The sequence below is a fragment of the Mya arenaria genome, chromosome 5 (genome assembly GCF_026914265.1).
Source record: "Mya arenaria isolate MELC-2E11 chromosome 5, ASM2691426v1".
In the NCBI taxonomy this organism is placed as follows: Eukaryota; Metazoa; Mollusca; class Bivalvia; order Myida; family Myidae; genus Mya; species Mya arenaria.
The window spans coordinates 8358009-8377229 of NC_069126.1; the positions used below are offsets into that span (position 1 = coordinate 8358009).

At 36.7% G+C, this 19221-nt stretch overlaps 1 protein-coding gene and 1 pseudogene across 1 annotated transcript in view; both read right to left on the minus strand.

The window, feature by feature from the left end:
* On the minus strand, nt 1-13088 carry LOC128234442 (dixin-like; annotated as a pseudogene).
* Nucleotides 12690-19221, minus strand: part of LOC128233708 (PHD finger protein 14-like) — a 25472-nt gene continuing 18940 nt past the window's right edge. Inside the window, exons 6-9 of the mRNA XM_052947522.1 lie at nt 18400-18485; nt 16972-17128; nt 13990-14115; nt 12690-12790 (exon numbers count right to left, since the gene is read on the minus strand). Of these exons, the coding sequence (XP_052803482.1) occupies nt 14101-14115; nt 16972-17128; nt 18400-18485 (258 nt within the window). The 3' untranslated portion in view covers nt 12690-12790; nt 13990-14100. The remainder of the gene's footprint in view (nt 12791-13989; nt 14116-16971; nt 17129-18399; nt 18486-19221) is intronic.

A 19221-nucleotide genomic window follows, 5' to 3' on the forward strand; every position in this document is an offset into this window, starting at 1 on the left:
AATCTTGGCCCCTTGGCTCAACAGCTTGAGTCTGAACTCAGACTTAAGACTATTCGTAATCTTGGCCCCTTGGCTCAACAACTTGAGTCTGAACTCAGACTTAAGACTATTCGTAATCTTGGCCCCTTGGCTCAACAGCTCGAGTCTAATATTACCAGTTGTAGTTAATTTGTAACAGCTCACACCAGATATCACCAGTTTAAGATCATTATTAACAGTTTAAGACTGATATATACATATTCAGTTGAACATAAACAGTTCGAGTCAATGGCTAACAGTTAAAGTCACATACTAACAGTTTTAGTCTTATAGTAACAGTTTCGGTTCAACAGTAACAGTTTAACTCCAATATTAAATGTTTGGATCTGATATTAACAGTTTCAGTCCAAAATCAATAATCAGTAAAAAGTAAAATAAATTAACAGGTGGGGTAATACGTATGTATATGTTGGATTAGGTATAATCCCATTCTTAATGTCATTCTATACATGAAGTGAAATCATTGGCCTGTGTCTGGCTCTATCCAGGCCACAATTTTACCCTCCCACCCCGGTATAATGGTTTCCTCATTGGAAATCTGAAATGTAAGAATTTTATGATATTAACATCTGTGTTTCTAAAACAATTATCAATATTTAAAAAAACAAGTTTCATTGCTAAAGGAACAGAAAACAAAGTGTTATTATAAGCATAAATTTACTAATCTTCTACATTAAAAAAGGGCATCGAGTGAAAGCCATAGCTTGATTGTTGTGGATGTGTTGTGTTTGTGTTGTGTTTGTGTTGTGGATGTGTTGTGAATGTGTTGTGGATGTGTTGTGTTTGTGTTGTGGATGTGTTGTGTTTGTGTTGTGGATGTGTTGTGTTTGTGTTGTGTTTGTGTTGTGGATGTGTTGTGTTTGTGTTGTGTTTGTGTTGTGGATGTGTTGTGGATGTGTTGTGGATGTGTTGTGTTTGTGTTGTGGATGTGTTGTGGATGTGTTGTGGATGTGTTTTGGATGTGTTGTGCATGTGTCATGGATGTGTCATGAATGTGTTGTGGATGTGTTTTGTATGTGTTGTGCATGTGTCATGGATGTGTCATGAATGTGTCATGGATGTGTTGTGGATATGTTGTGGATGTGTCATGGATGTGTTGTGTTTGTGTTGTGTATGTGTTGTGGATGTGTCATGGATGTGTTGTGGATGTGTTTTTTTAGTCCAAGGGGCATAACTCGACAATTTTAAAACCTATTCAAGATTTATAGGACATGATTTACATGCACATTTTCACTTTTATCTCTGGCTTACTACCATGATTCATTTTAAGAATTTGAATGGTTTTAACTATTTGCAATACCAAGACAATCACATTACCTGAACGCCTTTTTAAAAAAAACAAAAAAACAAGCTAGTTAAATAAGAATCCAATAAAGGACATTCAGTGATGAAAATATTAAACGTTTGTGAGATTGTCATAACTCTATGCATTCCTTCACCTCTTCTTTCACAGTGCCGAACTCGGGGTCAAGTGCTTTAAAATGGTATCTGTACTGGCCTGGCCGATCAAACGCGCCTTTAAAATCGTGTAGAGTGATCTCCCCTAGCCTGAAAATATTTTCAATATAATGATGTTATGTCTCAAAAATAACTTCACAGCTGAAAACATGACTACTACAAGAGCATACTTAAGATTTGAGCATGCTTCAAATATAATGTGAAATCCACTTTTTTTTGTAACTAACCTACATGTTAAACTGTTAATATTGATCTTAAACTGTCTTATGTCTGTCTCCTTGTAATGAATAATATAATCATGGTAAATTTTGCCTAAAAATCCCAAAAGCTCACAATCAAGCCACCAAAGATGTACATTTAACTAGAATCGGTGAATCACATGTCACTTGTCTAATGAAGGTCACCACAACCTTGACCTTGGACTTATTGACCCCAAAACCCAATAGGGCTCATCTAATGACCATGGCTATGTGCATACTACATTTGAAGGCTTTATATCAAGTTATTTAAAAGTAATTGATCAGGAACGAACGTGAAATGATAACGACGCAAACATGATCTGTGTCTCTGTTATGCTTCACATGTGACACAAACCTGTACATTAAACTAGCATTCTGTGATTTCATATGTGTCACCTGTCAAGTTATTGATTGGAAACAATCGTGTGATGACGATGACACAGACGCCAGACAAAGTAATCTCTATGTTTCTGCCATGCTTGGCATGCTACACAATGAGACTGAAGCATGTTACCTCTTGTTAATGGTGAGCATCGATGGCGTAGTAGAGCTGTCTTTGAAATAGAGCACCTTTGTACAGTTGGTTAGTGGGGGACTATCAAGTTTGTTGGGGTTGAAACCTGCAAGGGGATCAAAAGTGGTACAGGATTAGATATAAATCATAAGTCTACAAAACTGTTCATCCAGGCTTTTGACTTAAAACCAAGCTGAAATGATTTAATGTTTCATGTATGAATGAATACACCAATTAATATTTTGTTCTACTAATCTAGGCAGAATTAAAATTGAGCAAGCATCTTGGTATTGAAACACATTTTTTTTCCATTTTGTTCAAAGAAAACAGCAGATGAAGGCAAACCAATATTTCTTATATAAGTTTATTTATAACTGTAATTTAAACATATACCCTAAAGACATTACTATTTAACATCAGGCTATGACAGAAGAAATACAGATGAGCTAACTAGGCCTTGTATGATCACAAAATGCAGAATAAACAAGAGCTGTCACAGAGACGGTGCACTGGATTATTCCCCCACTTTAAGTATAAGGATTGATTAAGTTTTGGTGAAATATGCATGGATCACTGTAAAATTAGATTAAGTGCAAAACCTCAACTAGAATTTCTAAGTCAAGTAGTAAAAGGCCAAACCTTACATTATATGCAAGATAGAGTTATCCAACTTGAGTATTTAAGTATGTTTGATTGTTGAGTATTGTATGAAGTCTCAATGCAAGACATCAAGAAGTCGCTGTGATATTAACCTATATGTGCTTACATGCAAAAGCGTAACCAGAATTTCAAGTCGAATAATAAGGCCCATGATTTGCATTATATTAAAAAAACATTATCTAACTCCATTAATTAAATAGGTTGGATAGTTGGGAAAATATATCAAAAGTTTCAATGCAATTCATGGTGTATTTCCTGGGCTTGAAGGTGCTACTCTAACCAAAGTGTGACGCAGCCATCAGCTGACAACACTGACGTAGCCGCAGCCAGGTTGTGTAGAATAGCTCTCCTTATTCTTTAAATAGACAAGCTAATTAAAAATGAAACTGGAATTTTGTATGTTGATCATAAGTCAGTGAATTCTTTTGGAATTATTTTTACCTCCTATTCCAGGCAAATTGGGAAAAAAAGTTGACATAGGGAAAAATACAATATAATGCAAGTATACATGTTTTTATGAATTTTTTTAAGAAGGCAGTGAATTGCACCAATTCACTTAAGTGTCATATTATTGTTACCACTTAAGTGAATAGAAGTTCAGCCAGAATTCAGATTAAACAAAATTCAGGAAATGAAAACAATCAAGTTGTTGCCATCTGTGATGTTTCTACAGATTTAACATTTCTGATTTGACTACTAAGATCTTCAATGATACGAACCCTGACGGTTGTTTAGCAAACGTCAAGATGGGATTTTATCCTCCCTTCTATCAAAAACCTACAACATTTAGACTGGATGACGACCAATTTCACAGCCTAGCTATACAGGTATAGGTGTGTGTGTGTCTATGTGTAGGGGGTGTTAGGAGGGTGTAATGTTTCTATACAAACCCAGTGACACACGGGTGGGGCACTCACTTGTTTGTCTACTACCTGGGATGGCAGTGATCGGGGAGCGGCGTATATCACCCGTGCCGTCAAAATTCAGCTTCCGAGACACATGCTGGTCATACCCGCCCTGCAAAAATATTATTGAAAATATGATATCTATTTCACAAGATTTTTTTTATTAGCATACATGCCATATTTTCTGGAGACCATTCAGGGGGATTTGTTCAAGTCTGAAAATTTAGGGGGATTTTGGTAGTATTCAGGGGGATTTTTTAGCAGATCTAATTCTTTAAAATTTCAAAGTATTTTAAGACGCAAGTACGAAAAAAACAATTTGCCATAATTTTGAAAGGCTCCCGAGGGGATTATGTCCAGAATTTAAGGGGATTTGGGTCACATACCAGGGGATTTTCATCATCACCATGTACCATTACGGGCATGACACACGTGCCAATTCACATTGTTTACCGCTTTTTCCAGCACTTCATCTATATTTTATGAGACACAGCCATATTGCATAATAAAAGCACTGACTTGCAAAATAGAATACTTCACAGAAAAATATGTTTCAGAGACAATTTAATGGGCTTACCTTCCTCTAAAATTGGATACAAAATCTGCTGCCTATGATCATAAATCATGACTTTCAGACTAATAGAGAGAATGGAATGAATTATCAATATTTTTCATTTCAATTCCCAAATAGTCAGATTTGTTTGCTTCTGATAAAAAGCAAATGCATAATTTATTGTTTAAGTTCATAAACATATCTTCTTTTGGCATTCATCAAAAAATAAAAACATCACCACCATAATAAATAAATAAAAGTCATTTCATCCTAATTGTCTACTTTCAGTTTCTCTTCTGGAAGTTCTGTTATTTTCCGATATTTGCGATGAAGGTCAATGTCATGTATTTAAACATATTAGTGAGGCATAACAAAGAACAGCATTGTCTATTAGTTATTTTAATCCTTTTATTTACTAATTTACTGTCACCTTTAAATTATTAATCCTTTTGATGACAATGACACATGTTTTGAAGAACACTTTAATTTGTTACATCCTCTCTGATTGGATAAAAATTTTAACCAATAAAAATCGACCTTTTATCTGACCAGTCTAATTGACATTTCTTACGCAAATTCTGTCAGTTTCAATCAAAACAATGCATGAAATGTGATCGCTGATTTATTAAGTGTCACCCAATAGGTGTTGTTAAAACACACCATCAGTTGATAATCCATTTAAGCTTCAGGACAGGAAGGGCATTATAACTGTAAACAGGCATATATAATTAAACCCTGTGATAAATTTGCGTAATTTTAAACACACTTTTTTTAATTCTGGGGGATTTTCATCCCCCTCCGGGAGACCGGGGGATGGGTCAAAATTCCGGGGGATTTTTTCCCCCTCCGGGGGATATGGCATGTATGTATTAAATATACATGGATGCTTGAATTTAGATACTACACTCATGATACATAACTTTTGCTGATAAATATTGCATACTTTAATAAAAAAATGAAAAGATAATCTCCTATGTACAAAATTATACCTTTAAAAATCATTTTAAGATATTTAAGAAAATTCACATACTTTGTTGTTTTTACTAAGCAAATTTCAAAGACTGAGAGCACATTCTCACCAAATGCCCGGAGCTACTGCTGCTTGAGTTATGTGAGGAGGGCAGTCTCTCAAGGAGCGTAGATATCCCCTGTTCGATAGTGTCCAGAGTGTGCTGGTGGGGGTCAGCGGGGAAAAACATTGACGCAGGCTGCCGAGGGACTCGCGTAACACTCCTAGCTCGTCCGCTCCAGTCTGGAGGTAGATAACAATGATGCAAGGTTTCAAATAGGAATAAAAAGTTTCAATCCAATATACTTCCAGAAATATTAACTTGAAGGTATAATTTAAATGTAGCTGCTGTATAAGACGTTGTAAATACAATAGCCAACAAGTGATTGTTTGGCTAAATGAATCGAACAATGACATTTTTTAAGCCAGAGCTCCACATCAGAGGCAAAATTGAGTAAACCCATGGAAATAATGGAAAACGCACTTAATTTGGAACCAACATGAATCAAAACACATTGGAATAAGTGAAAAGGTCATTCTAATCAATGGCATGCTTATTATCAAGTAAGGAGTTAATCGATTATATTTAAAAGAGTGGAGCATAGCCAATATAAAGCAACATTTAATTTCCTTTGCAGTGTGTCAAACATATACTCTTTTGACATCATTCCTGCTCCAAAACTGTGTCAAACATGTACACATTTGACAACATTCCTGCTTGAACACTGTGTCAAACATGTACACATTTGACAACATTCCTGCTTGAACACTGTGTCAAACATGTACACATTTGACAACATTCCTGCCATAACACTGTGTCAAACATGTACACATTTGACAACATTCCTGCTTTAACACTGTATCAAACATTTATACATTTGACAACATTGTCACCTATTTTTTGCCTGCATCTATGGGTGCGTCCTATACACAGACATTCATGGCTTGTGCAATATCACAGAAAACAATGCAGAAAACATATGGATATCAGAGATCTGATAAAAGCAAATAGAAATATAAGCAAAATCAAAGTCTAAAAGACAACATCTTACAGGTTGGGGCCGTAAGTGCTCGTTCTTATCATGTTTCGTGTGAAGGATTTTCCCAGCCAGTCGAGCCATCTGTTGGTCTTGAGAGGCGACTCTCGCCCGTAATGAAGCCTGGAGGGGGCATGCAGATTTACAGGTAATAAAACAGCTTAGTTATGAAGAAGTAACACTAAAGCAGTGACCTTTCTTTTTGTTGGAATTATTAAATTTACTTGCATGTTTTCCCAAGCATAGAATCTTACCATTTTTACAAATTTATGTCTTCTGTAAGAACATTGATTTTCTAAAATAAAAAGCAATATTTGCACAAAACAAAGCAATCACACAATAACTGTTTTGTTAATCTAAACTGTGAAATTACGTTTTCCTCTAATTTTCCCAATTTTAAATTAATTTCCCACTTTAAAAGTCAAGGTACATGCGTTTAAAAAAATGTTCCAAGAAAATCACTGCTTAGTTTTACAAAACAAATAAAATACAAAGAAATTTGAAGCAGTCCCATGCTTAAGGTAGGCAGCCAACACAAGAACGTGAATATTTAAATCTACAGAATTAAGAGAATAATGCAAAAATGTTGTTAACAACTAAATGGTAGATATACTGGTAAAGCAACTGTTCATTGTTCAGAAGTAGCAAAATGAACAAAACTGGTTAAGTCTTTAGTTATGTCGTTTTGACGGGGTCAAAGTTAACCAAAATGTTTATTGATTGGTCAATATTTATAATAAACTATTATCAATCAAATAACACAAATGTGCAAACTTCCTAAAGTTAACATGGGGACAACTTGTAATTGTATTTATAACATTAGCTGCTGAAGCACATAGAATCGAACACTATTTTTCCTCATTCAAACAGAGTCTTAAATACAAATTCACAGAAAATAGAAATTAATAAACGAAGAGCACATAAATCATTCACAAAGCAAGCAAACTGAAAATACATACACCAGTCTCATCTACAACACGGAAACGATCGCCAAGCTCCTTAACCTGTAGCTTTAGGGACTTTGTCACGCTTTCTTTATCTGCTATCTGCATTTGAATCTCGTGTTGGAGGTGGTCTATTCGCTGGTCTCGACGGGTTATGTCTTTCTGATAAACAAACACAGCAACACTGGTTTATAAACACTTTCTATTTAACACCCTTCATGGGTTTATTGAAAACTTGAGCTCTTACTAAATGTGAATACCCCCAAACGCTGGCCTGATAGGAAATGGCAGTGAAATATTTATAAATCCGACATACCAATGACTATGCTGTAGATAAAGTTATGGTTCTTGTACACTGCATTCTCTCTTATTGAGCTTTACCATTGTATAAAGTTTTATTCAATTTCATCCAGTTGTTTTCAAGCCGTCCTTCAGACAGAGAGTAACAAAGGGCAAGAACTATAATTATCTGAAAAAAGAGTTATGGTTCTTGTACAAAGCACTGCTTCTCATTGTGCTTTACCATTGTGTGAAGTTGAATGAAATTCCATCAAGTAGTTTTTAAATTATGCTCCTGACATGGAAAATTGTGATGGACTGACTACAAGGTGACTTCAATATATTCCCTTAAAACCCTGTTGGCCTGGGGTATAAAAATGGTGGATTTTATCCAGAAGAACCATTTGAAACAGTGAAATTATTGAAATGCATGTTGACTGTATCTCTTATTTTAGCTCCTTTCACTACACATTTCACTAGTGGAAAAGTTTTGGGATATCAATTTGGTGCTTATTTAATAAAATATATTGCTATCTTACACTGAATAAAAACACACAATTATCCTGAATATAAGAAAAACGGCTGTACATATTGCTCCAGGCTGCAAAACGTTTTTCATGTTGGGCTAATACAAGAGTTTATCATAATAATTGTCACTTTAACTTGTCATTTAATCAGTATTTCCTTTATTCTTTTTTAATTTGCCGTTTTGAGCATTAGAATTAGACATTTATATAGAAATCATCGGATTCCCAAAGGCAATTTCAATTTTTCAGTAGCCAAATACCTTTAAATATACAACATACATGAGCATGAAGTTATTCTTATAAACTTACTCTTAAATCTGATATCATCTTGTCTTTATCTTGTATCTGTTTGGAAATGTTAATCTGTAATGAGCATGAAGTTATTCTTATAAACTTACTCTTAAATCTGATATCATCTTGTCTTTATCTTGTATCTGTTTGGAAATGTTAATCTGTAATGAAAGGAAATAGAATCATGTCACACAGTACACAATACAGTAATTATTGAACTAACGTTCTACATCAAAATCTATTCCCTATCTTATCAAGGAGTATGTTCCTCCAATCTTTATAACTAGTTTTGCAAGTGCTTTCCCAACTTTAATTCCCCATACCCCCACTCAAACCAAACAAGATACCACACTGCACATTAATTCCCCATACCCCCTCTCAAACCAAACAAGATACCCCACAGCACATTAATTCCCCATACCTCCTCTCAAACCAAACAAGATACCACACAGCACATCTACACACATTAATTCCCCATACCCCCTCTCAAACCAAACAAGATACCACACAGCACATTAATTCCCCATACCCCCTCTCAAAACAAACAAGATACCACACAGCACATTAATTCCCCAAACCCCCTCTCAAACCAAACAAGATACCCCACAGCACATTAATTCCCCATACCCCACATAAACCAAACAAGATACCACACAGCACATTAATTCCCCATACCCCCTCTCAAACCAAACAAGATACCCCACAGCACATTAATTCCCCATACCCCCTCTCAAACCAAACAAGATACCACACAGCACATTAATTCCCCATACCCCCTCTCAAACCAAACAAGATACCCCACAGCACATTAATTCCCCATACCCCTCTCAAACCAAACAGGATACCCCACAGCACATTAATTCCCCATACCCCCTCTCAAACCAAACAAGATACCCCACAGCACATTAATTCCCCATACCCCCTCTCAAACCAAACATGATACCCCACAGCACATTAACACACATTAATTCCCCATACCCCCTCTTAAACAAACAAGATACCACACAGCACATTAATTTCCCATACCTGTTCGGAGTCAAAGTTTTGTTTCTGGAAGTCTCTGCGTAGTAACTCAGACTTGAGCTGGGAAATGGTTGTCTCCTGGTCTGTGATTCTCTGTTGGAGGCCAGACTGAAACACAAATACGTATCCTAGTGTAAATACATTAATGTTTCCAGATTTTCATTTTTTGTACTTTATTTACTGAAAACAACACATAACAGATGATAACAGACCCCAATCCCTAAAATTAAGTTGAGTTTGCAGGATTCAGAACCAAAAAGTATTAAATGTCTTAGACGCCTGTTGAAAATGTTTTCATTGTCATATTTTCATTTTTTCTTCAAGCCCATAAGCCCTCCAGTGGTAAAAAACTTTCTGGGCTTGCTCAGATTTCAAATACAATATAGCAGAAATTGCTTAACAATTTGGCCCACCATTTTCATCAACTTCTGTTAATCTCCATCAACAGACTTAATACATAATTATACAATCAATATAAAAAATACATTAATGCTTATTTTATAATGATAATAAACTTTTTCTTAAAGTTTTATGATGAGTGTATATTTAAATTATGATTATAACACGAAATTTAAATTTTATTCATTGTAAAATTGTCTTTATTTTGATGAATAAATGAAAAAGGCTATGAGGAACAAAATAAGAGCGTGACGCGGCACAAAAACCAACACTTCTCTTGTTTGTTTCACTAAAAATAGGGTTACAAGAGTGGTCGAAATTAGAACAAGCCCACAAGCCCTGCACTGGTTAAAATGCTATCCTGGCTTGTTCAAATTCTGGATTTTACAAAGCAGGGATTGTAAATAACGTTGATGCCAAACACTTATGCTGGAATTTGGGCTTGTTCAACCAAAGTCTAATTTGATGACTGTTATACAACAGAGCAATTGTCTTAGCCAGAATCATGGGTCTTGCTATTGTTCTGCATATTGTCTCTGGTTACATGTATACCAAGTTTTACTTATTACTTACTATTTTGTTGAATGGTGTCTGAAAACTATCCAAGTAAATCTTTTTACACAATAACACCAACATCCACACCAAGCCTATCACAATGCCTTCTTCAAAGAAGACAAGCTGATAATAAAGCATTATTACAAAAAAAAATGAAATTGCCATTTTATTTATTTTTTCTAAAACACCCTACCTTAACACCCTGGACCTTCATGAGTTCGAGCTTGTTTTTGGAAAGGTCTTCCCTCAGCTCCTGGCAAACGTCCTTTGACTGTTGTAACTGACTTTGAAGTATCACCTAAAGGAAGGATAAACAAAATAATGTATAATGACTTTTTACTTATAGTGATCAAGTGATAACAAGTTTTTTGATACATGAATCGCTTTTTGAATATGCCTCTGGGATTTCAGTCTTAGATACATGTGTTAATGTGCTTGAAAAAAGGATTTTTGGGCCAAGGGAATGCTCTGACATAAATCCTTGGAATGATTTAGTGGAATTTAGTAGAGATTTTAAAAAGTTGTACAGAGTTGTTCATGGCTATTCCATTTAAACATATAACCCCCGAGGGGAAGGCACTTATAAATTATGCCGCCCCCCTACAGAAGCAAATTTATCCAAACTATCAAAAAAAGACCACCACCCATACACTTTTCAAATAATTACCATCCCCCAGGAGTTATATGTTTTACTGCAATAGCCCTCATAATCCTCCTAGAGATTACTTTTCAAGAAACTGCTCTAAGATTTCAGGGCCCCCTGGGTTTTTAGTCTTAATGTAAAGAATACAGTCTCTACGTGTTTATCAAAGTTAAAACAATCCACCAAGTCCCATTTTCCCATACTCACAATTTGTTCTTCCGGCGTTGTTCCCTCAACGTATTCCCGCGACCTGCTCTCAGCTCCATCTGGGGGCTGCCCACTCAACAACTGTAAACAATTAGACAAGTTTTAAATAACATTTCCTTACAATCCAAGTAATATGAGCTAAGGCCAACAAAAAGAATCATTCTCTTCAAATAAATACATTTTTACAGACTCCTAAATCCATTATTTAGTTTGCCAATGGTTTATCTTAACAAACACCAGCAGCACTATTTCAATCCATCCTGAACATTTCGTTATCGTTTCTGTATCATTTTCCCACAGTTTAACTTGCTTAAGGTAAAATTGCACATTCCTCATTGACATGTGTATTCATGGCTAATAAATCCATTGAACACACTGGGCACATTTATTGTAGAAACCTCATACTCATTAATAAATATTTAAATGAAATCCGGACTTTTGATTGGACGCCTGAGAAAGGACGTTTGATTGGACGCCTGATAAACACCTCAGGCAAAATGAAAATAGCCATGCATTACAGAAGTTGGCTAGCCTATATTCCCACAGTATATTCTGTTAAGTAATTTGAATAACATAGCGTGGATTCCTACTTGTCATTTTATGCACATGCTATCATCACAGCAATATTCCAAGTTTTAGAAATACACCAGAGTAACAGCTCAAGACAATCTCTTTGCTCTATTAATGACAAGCAAGCTTCAGATAATAGAAAAGAGGACTAGAAAAGTGATTATATAGGAATAGGGGCACTTTGCGGATATACTATAATAGTTCCTACTAGATCCTGAAGTTGTGAGAGATCTTTCTTGATAGTCGCCATTGCATCGGCCAGTTTCAGGTACTCTGAGAGCAGGTCGTCATATTGGGCCTTCTGGACGGTGGGGCCTCGTGCCGGGGTGAACACACTGTCCTCAAGCTCCGTACCGCTGTCTTTACCTTAGAGAAGTGAAATTACATTGTAAATTTTTTACACTTTAACAAAGAAGCATGCAATTGTTGTATTCTTTCACTGTTGTGGGCAAAAGATTAGCTCCTCAGTGTTAACCCATTTGTATGACCAGATAGCATGGCTTGACAAATGAAAATTGGTTTGTGTTAAATCTCACATCTAAACAAAATTGCATATTATATTGGCACTCGGTATAAAATTCTAATTTCCAATGTTATAAAAAAATACAGCCTACTTTTGAAAAAATAATTAATTAACGCAAACTTTACGCAACAGTACATGTGGTAGTATCTTACATGAGATGTAGTCGGCAGATCGACTCTTGGATACAGATGACATGACAGAGAGGGTGGTGAGGGGTGTGTCTGCTCCAACAGACGACGTGGACGATGCCATCAAAGTTGGTGGGCTGTGCACGTGGCTCGTCGGAGAGCTGCCCGCACTGGCCCCGTCAACATCGCCACGTTCCCGCCCTGGCACATAGCGAGGGTGGTCTGCATGGAAACTTGTGTCCGAATCACTGTACTGGTCTGAACTGCTCTCATTGTTGTAATGACGTCTGAAAATTTATTCCATAAACCATTAGAAAAAACAGAAATGTCAAAATGGCATAATAAACACTTTACCTTAGTGGCCACTTGTAAAGTAGCGCATATATAACAAAACAAACTATTTCTTTTTACATCTTCTTATAACAAAATTCATTTAAAAATCCCGAAATATAGCTTTAGCAAACTAAAAATGAACAAGAGCTGTAATTTTCAATGATGGATGCCCTTAAAGTGCCAGATTCAATGGAAATTGCTTACATTCAGGAATAGCAATTTTAAACTATAAGTATATATGCAGGACGCCATGATTGTTGACTTCAAGTGTCAGGAGTGATAAACTAAAAGGAAGGGACTTTGACACATCAAGAGATAAGGACCTACACCCAACATGATGCCTGTATGTGCCAGACATCTGCGTCAGGTTATTTCAAAATGGCACTGAGCATGACAAAACTATAACATGGACATGAAAAACGGCGGTACAGACAGATGGAGCCATATGAATGTGCCCACCCCTGAGCAACTCCTTTCTTTATGCATATACAGGTATAACACCTCCAATCTTGCCTCTTATCTATAGTTTAAGGTCAACAACATATTCCATATTCCATATTAAATTTAATACAGGATTTGGGTAAAAATATATGTTAAACTTTTTCGTATATTAGTGTTTTAAGATGGAAATTGTGTCAAAATAAGGGAAAATAAATGCGGATAGATCACAAAGGCAAGGGAAAAAACAACTGCAGTTAGTACAGGTTGTCTCCCTTAACTTTAATTATTATCTCTTCAACAAAGGCAAGGAATACAGGTTGCCTCCCTTAGACTATATTTTTTCTCTTGGCAACAATAGCAATTTTGATCATTTCAAAGGCCATAATTTAGTAATACATGGGCAGATATGTTAGGTTTAAAAAAGTACACAAGCTCTCATAGTTATCTAACTACTGTAAAAGTTTGATTAAGATACTATAAAAACTGAAGACTTTATTGCCTTCACAAGCAATTGCTGCAAATGCACAAACTGACGCACAAGTGGTGAAGAGAAAAATTACTATATCTCAATCTTGTATATTTTCAACAGCACTGGAAATGTTTCTTTGATATAAGTATCGAGATTGGGATTTAATGAATACATTTATTGAAATTATTTTCAACCATTTATCTAATGCAACAAACCATGAAGGAATGAAAGGTTGTTTCTAACCCTTAGCCATAATGTGATGCATCCTAATTTTCTTAGCTGCCATAAAATGCAGGATACGTTCCACATTCTCTTTCATCTCTGCGTAGGTGGATGGCACATCATGGACTCCTGCTATGTCCTCTCCCGCTAGAAATAGTAGCACAAACAATAAAAGACATTGTTGCAAGCTTTCAGATATAGTTAATGATTGCCAGCTTTTAAAAAACCAAGAACTTAACCCTTGTCATATTGACTTTGGTAGCAAAATGAGTTCAGTTAAGGCAGTCACGTTTTCAAAAATAAAAGGTTATTGGAATTAAAAAATTAAAAATAGTTAATACTTTGTGCAAAATTAAATTAGAGATATTTTTCAAAAGTAATTACAATAGCAATAATTGTTTGGCCATGAGATACAACATGACACAAAAAATGTCACTTTTTACCTATTACCACATATCATATGTCAATTCATTTACTTATATGATACTGTCATAAAAACATTAATTTTTTGTTTTAAACTTAGGCCACTCCTTTTTTATTTTTTGGTTTACAAGATTTTTTGGAAAAAATGTCCACTGGGTGGTCGAAGAAAAAAAAAAAAAAAAAAAAGGAAAAAATTCACAAAACATACTCTTAAAGGGTGAAAATCAGAAAACAACATAAAAACAGTGAAAAATTATTTTATATCAATTTACTTGTCATTTTAAATTCTTAAACTGCTATTAATGCATGCTTTAATACACTCAAAGTTTCAAAGTTCTTATTAAACACACAGTTTAAATCTTACATATTGTGCATATAAAACATCAATGATATTGACTATAAAACATGTTTACAAGTATAAACTACACTTTTAATCAAAGATACATTGAATATCACTCAGCAAGACATTTGTTTAGCTTTAAGGGTATGCTAAAGCAAAAGTGAATGCAGAACACTTAAAAACTTACCAATATTAAATTGAAACAAGAGCTGTCACAGTATGTGACGAATGCCCCCGAATGTGACATTGACCTACGAACAAGGTTTGTAAAGCTTCATGACTTGTATCATATTTGACCAATGCTTTTAAGACATAGTTTTAAGTGACATTAATATTCAAAATTAATACATTCACATGTATAACAAACATACATTTTGAGTGATAAACCTTTAACTACTTACTAAATAATGCATTTTCAGAAAATATTAATTATTGATAACAGGATTGTAGCTGTGTACTTAATAGCTGAAAACGCAAAATGATTGGTGAGTGCTAAAAGATTTAGTGTGATCAACTATTGTCTCATTAGGTAGAAATACTGTGTTTTCTGCACCTTTCTTTAAATTAAACTCGGTATCCTTCATATAAAGAATCATAGTTTTTGACATTTAGTCATCCTGTTTGGTATATTAAAACAATTGTATCAATTGTGGTAAATCTTTCATAAGGTTGCATCTTTAAATGATGTCTTCGTAACAATGTCAAGGGCAAAATTACATCCAGTCTTACCGGTTTGACCCCAGCTCGTAAAAATGTCAAGGGCAAAATTACATCCAGTCTTACCGGTTTGACCCCAGCTCGTAACAATGACAAGGGCAAAATTACATCCAGTCTTACCGGTTTGACCCCAGCTCGTAACAATGTCAAGGGCAAAATTACATCCAGTCTTACCGGTTTGAACCCAGCTCGTAACAATGTCAAGGGCAAAATTACATCCTGTCTTACCGGTTTGACCCCAGCTCGTAACAATGTCAAGGGCAAAATTACATCCTGTCTTACCGGTTTGACCCCAGCTCGTAACAATGTCAAGGGCAAAATTACATCCAGTCTTACCGGTTTGACCCCAGCTCGTAACAATGACAAGGGCAAAATTACATCCAGTCTTACCGGTTTGACCCCAGCTCGTAACAATGTCAAGGGCAAAATTACATCCAGTCTTACCGGTTTGACCCCAGCTCGTAACAATGTCAAGGGCAAAATTACATCCAGTCTTACCGGTTTGACCCCAGCTCGTAACAATGTCAAGGGCAAAATTACATCCAGTCTTACCGGTTTGACCCCAGCTCGTAACAATGTCAAGGGCAAAATTACATCCGGTCTTACCGGTTTGACCCCAGCTCGTAACAATGTCAAGGGCAAAATTACATCCAGTCTTACCGGTTTGAACCCAGCTCGTAACAATGTCAAGGGCAAAATTACATCCTGTCTTACCGGTTTGACCCCAGCTCGTAACAATGTCAAGGGCAAAATTACATCCAGTCTTACCGGTTTGACCCCAGCTCGTAACAATGTCAAGGGCAAAATTACATCCTGTCTTACCGGTTTGACCCCAGCTCGTAACAATGTCAAGGGCAAAATTACATCCGGTCTTACCGGTTTGACCCCAGCTCGTAACAATGTCAAGGGCAAAATTACATCGGTCTTACCGGTTTGACCCCAGCTCGTAACAATGTCAAGGGCAAAATTACATCCTGTCTTACCGGTTTGACCCCAGCTCGTAACAATGTCAAGGGCAAAATTACATCCAGTCTTACCGGTTTGACCCCAGCTCGTAACAATGTCAAGGGCAAAATTACATCCTGTCTTACCGGTTTGACCCCAGCTCGTAACAATGTCAAGGGCAAAATTACATCCTGTCTTACCGGTTTGACCCCAGCTCGTAACAATGTCAAGGGCAAAATTACATCCTGTCTTACCGGTTTGACCCCAGCTCGTAACAATGTCAAGGGCAAAATTACATCCTGTCTTACCGGTTTGACCCCAGCTCGTAACAATGTCAAGGGCAAAATTACATCCAGTCTTACCGGTTTGACCCCAGCTCGTAACAATGTCAAGGGCAAAATTACATCCTGTCTTACCGGTTTGACCCCAGCTCGTAACAATGTCAAGGGCAAAATTACATCCAGTCTTACCGGTTTGACCCCAGCTCGTAACAATGTCAAGGGCAAAATTACATCCTGTCTTATCGGTTTGACCCCAGCTCGTAACAATGTCAAGGGCAAAATTACATCCTGTCTTACCGGTTTGACCCCAGCTTTGCAGGCGTCACAGAACCATGGCTCTGTGCTTGCAGACGACTCAGAACTAGCTGCTGATTGGTTGTCACTGATACCATAGCAACCCTCGTGCACGGCAACTCCACAGTTGTCACACTCAACTATCTCATCATCTGACTCACTGGGAAGAAAAAACACAATGTTTCATTCAATGCATCATGTAAGCCATTCTTCAGGCTGCCCACACAGATTATCATCAATTCTTGGCCCCTAGGAGCTGGCCAGAAAATAATATGAAGTATGTGTGTTCAATATGTTAATATGCCATAAAACTTCTGATAAAGTCACTGTGAATGGGTTAAGGGGTGAGATTGGTCAAGTGGTGTAAGTGTCTGCCTTTCACCCTAAAGGTTGTAGGTCGGATCCCCACCCGGGTGAGAGTGGTCAGGTGGTGTAGGTGTCGGCCTTTCACTCTAAAGGTTGTAGGTTAGATCCCCACCAGGATGAGAGTGGTCTAGTGGTGTAGGTGTCCGCCTTTCACCCTAAAGGTTGTAGGTTCGATCCCCACCCGGGTAAGACTGGTCTAGTGGTGTAGGTGTCCGCCTTTCACCCTAAAGGTTGTAGGTTCGATCTCCACCCGGTTAAGAGTGGTCTAGAGGCATATGTGTCGGCCTTTCACCCTAAAGGTTAAAGGTTTAATGCCACCAGGGTGAGAGTGGTCAGGTGGTGAAGGTGTCTTGCCTTTCACCAAAGAGTTTGTGGGAATGGTCCCCGCCAGGGATACTTTATCATGACCTCTAAAACAGGACACAGTACTGAGTTCAGCCCAAGAAACAGACTTGAGCACGATTTTAAGCCATCAGCAGTCAAGCTAAATAAATTATAAATAAACTAATGAATTATGGGACTTGTTTGGTGCTTATAAACAGTTGTGATACCCAGTCTAATCATTAGACTGGGTATCACAACTGTCTAATGCCTCTAAACTCTCACTCAAAATCAAATACAACGAAACGTTAGGTGGTTAAAAACAGAATAAATTTCTATACAACAAGGCATTATACGGCATTATACCACATGCCTCAAACACTGACAATATGACTTCAATGAGGATCATTTCACTTGTCCCTGCGTCACACTGAATTCAATGCTCAAAATAATTAAACCAATGAAAGATAATAACAACCCTTTAAAGCCCCTGGATAAATATTCACATGAACTTCTATTACAATACAGATTGTTTTGTTAAACAAGCTTTTTTATTACCCTTTATAAACCTGCCCACAAAGTTTATGGCCCCTTGGACTAGCCTTTTGAAATCTAATTTAAAAGGGGGGGTCCATACAATAGGGTTTTTAGTACTGCATTTTGATCAAGGAGGTTGTATTCGACTTGAGTCGTGTGTGGATTTATGATAGGCATTATAAAATAATAAAAATCTGTGGAATATACCTGATATCACCTAGACACACACAGCACACAATGACTTTAACCGGCCTCGAACTGGATGAATCCTCTGGGCTTGGCTCCTCTAAGTCCTGGAAATATATACACAATAATGAGGACATAAATGATCCCATTTCTAGGAAATAAGAACAATCAGAGCTACATGAAGCTACTAAGAGCTACTTAGAAAACTAAGAGATACTTTATAAGCACTTTGAAATGTAACAATGTAAGGAAATAAATATTAATGGCAATATTTAAAATTCAGAAACGAAGATTATTCTCAAGTTGTTCCTGTTGTATTTATTTGCGCATTTATAGAAAAACCATTCCCGAGAATCTTTGTTGAAATGTGGTCATATCGGATTGTTCATGGAAAATGGGCCTTGATAAAAGCATTATCATATTCAGTATTTCCCCCAGGGCATTATCGAGTGTAGGTACCATCGACTCTTCACAGGCAGAGTCGGACTCCAGAAATGCCATAAAAGTTATGCAATAAACCGGCAAACCAATCTTCATTCTCCCTAAGGCTGTAAAGTTTGTGCTCCATTCAACATTTGGGTGTTAACAGATTAATTAGCAGTGCTTCATTCAGTTGGTGTGTTAACCGATTAATTAGCAGCACTCCATTCAGTTGGGGTGTTAACCGATTAATTAGTGGTGCTCCATTCAGTTGGGGTGTCAACCGATTAATTAGCAGTGCTCCATTCAGTTGGGGTTTTAACCGATCAACTAGCGGTGCTCCATTCAGTTGGGGTGTAAACCGATTAATTAGCGGTGCTTCATTCAGTTGGGGTGTTAACCGATTAATTAGCAGCACTCCAT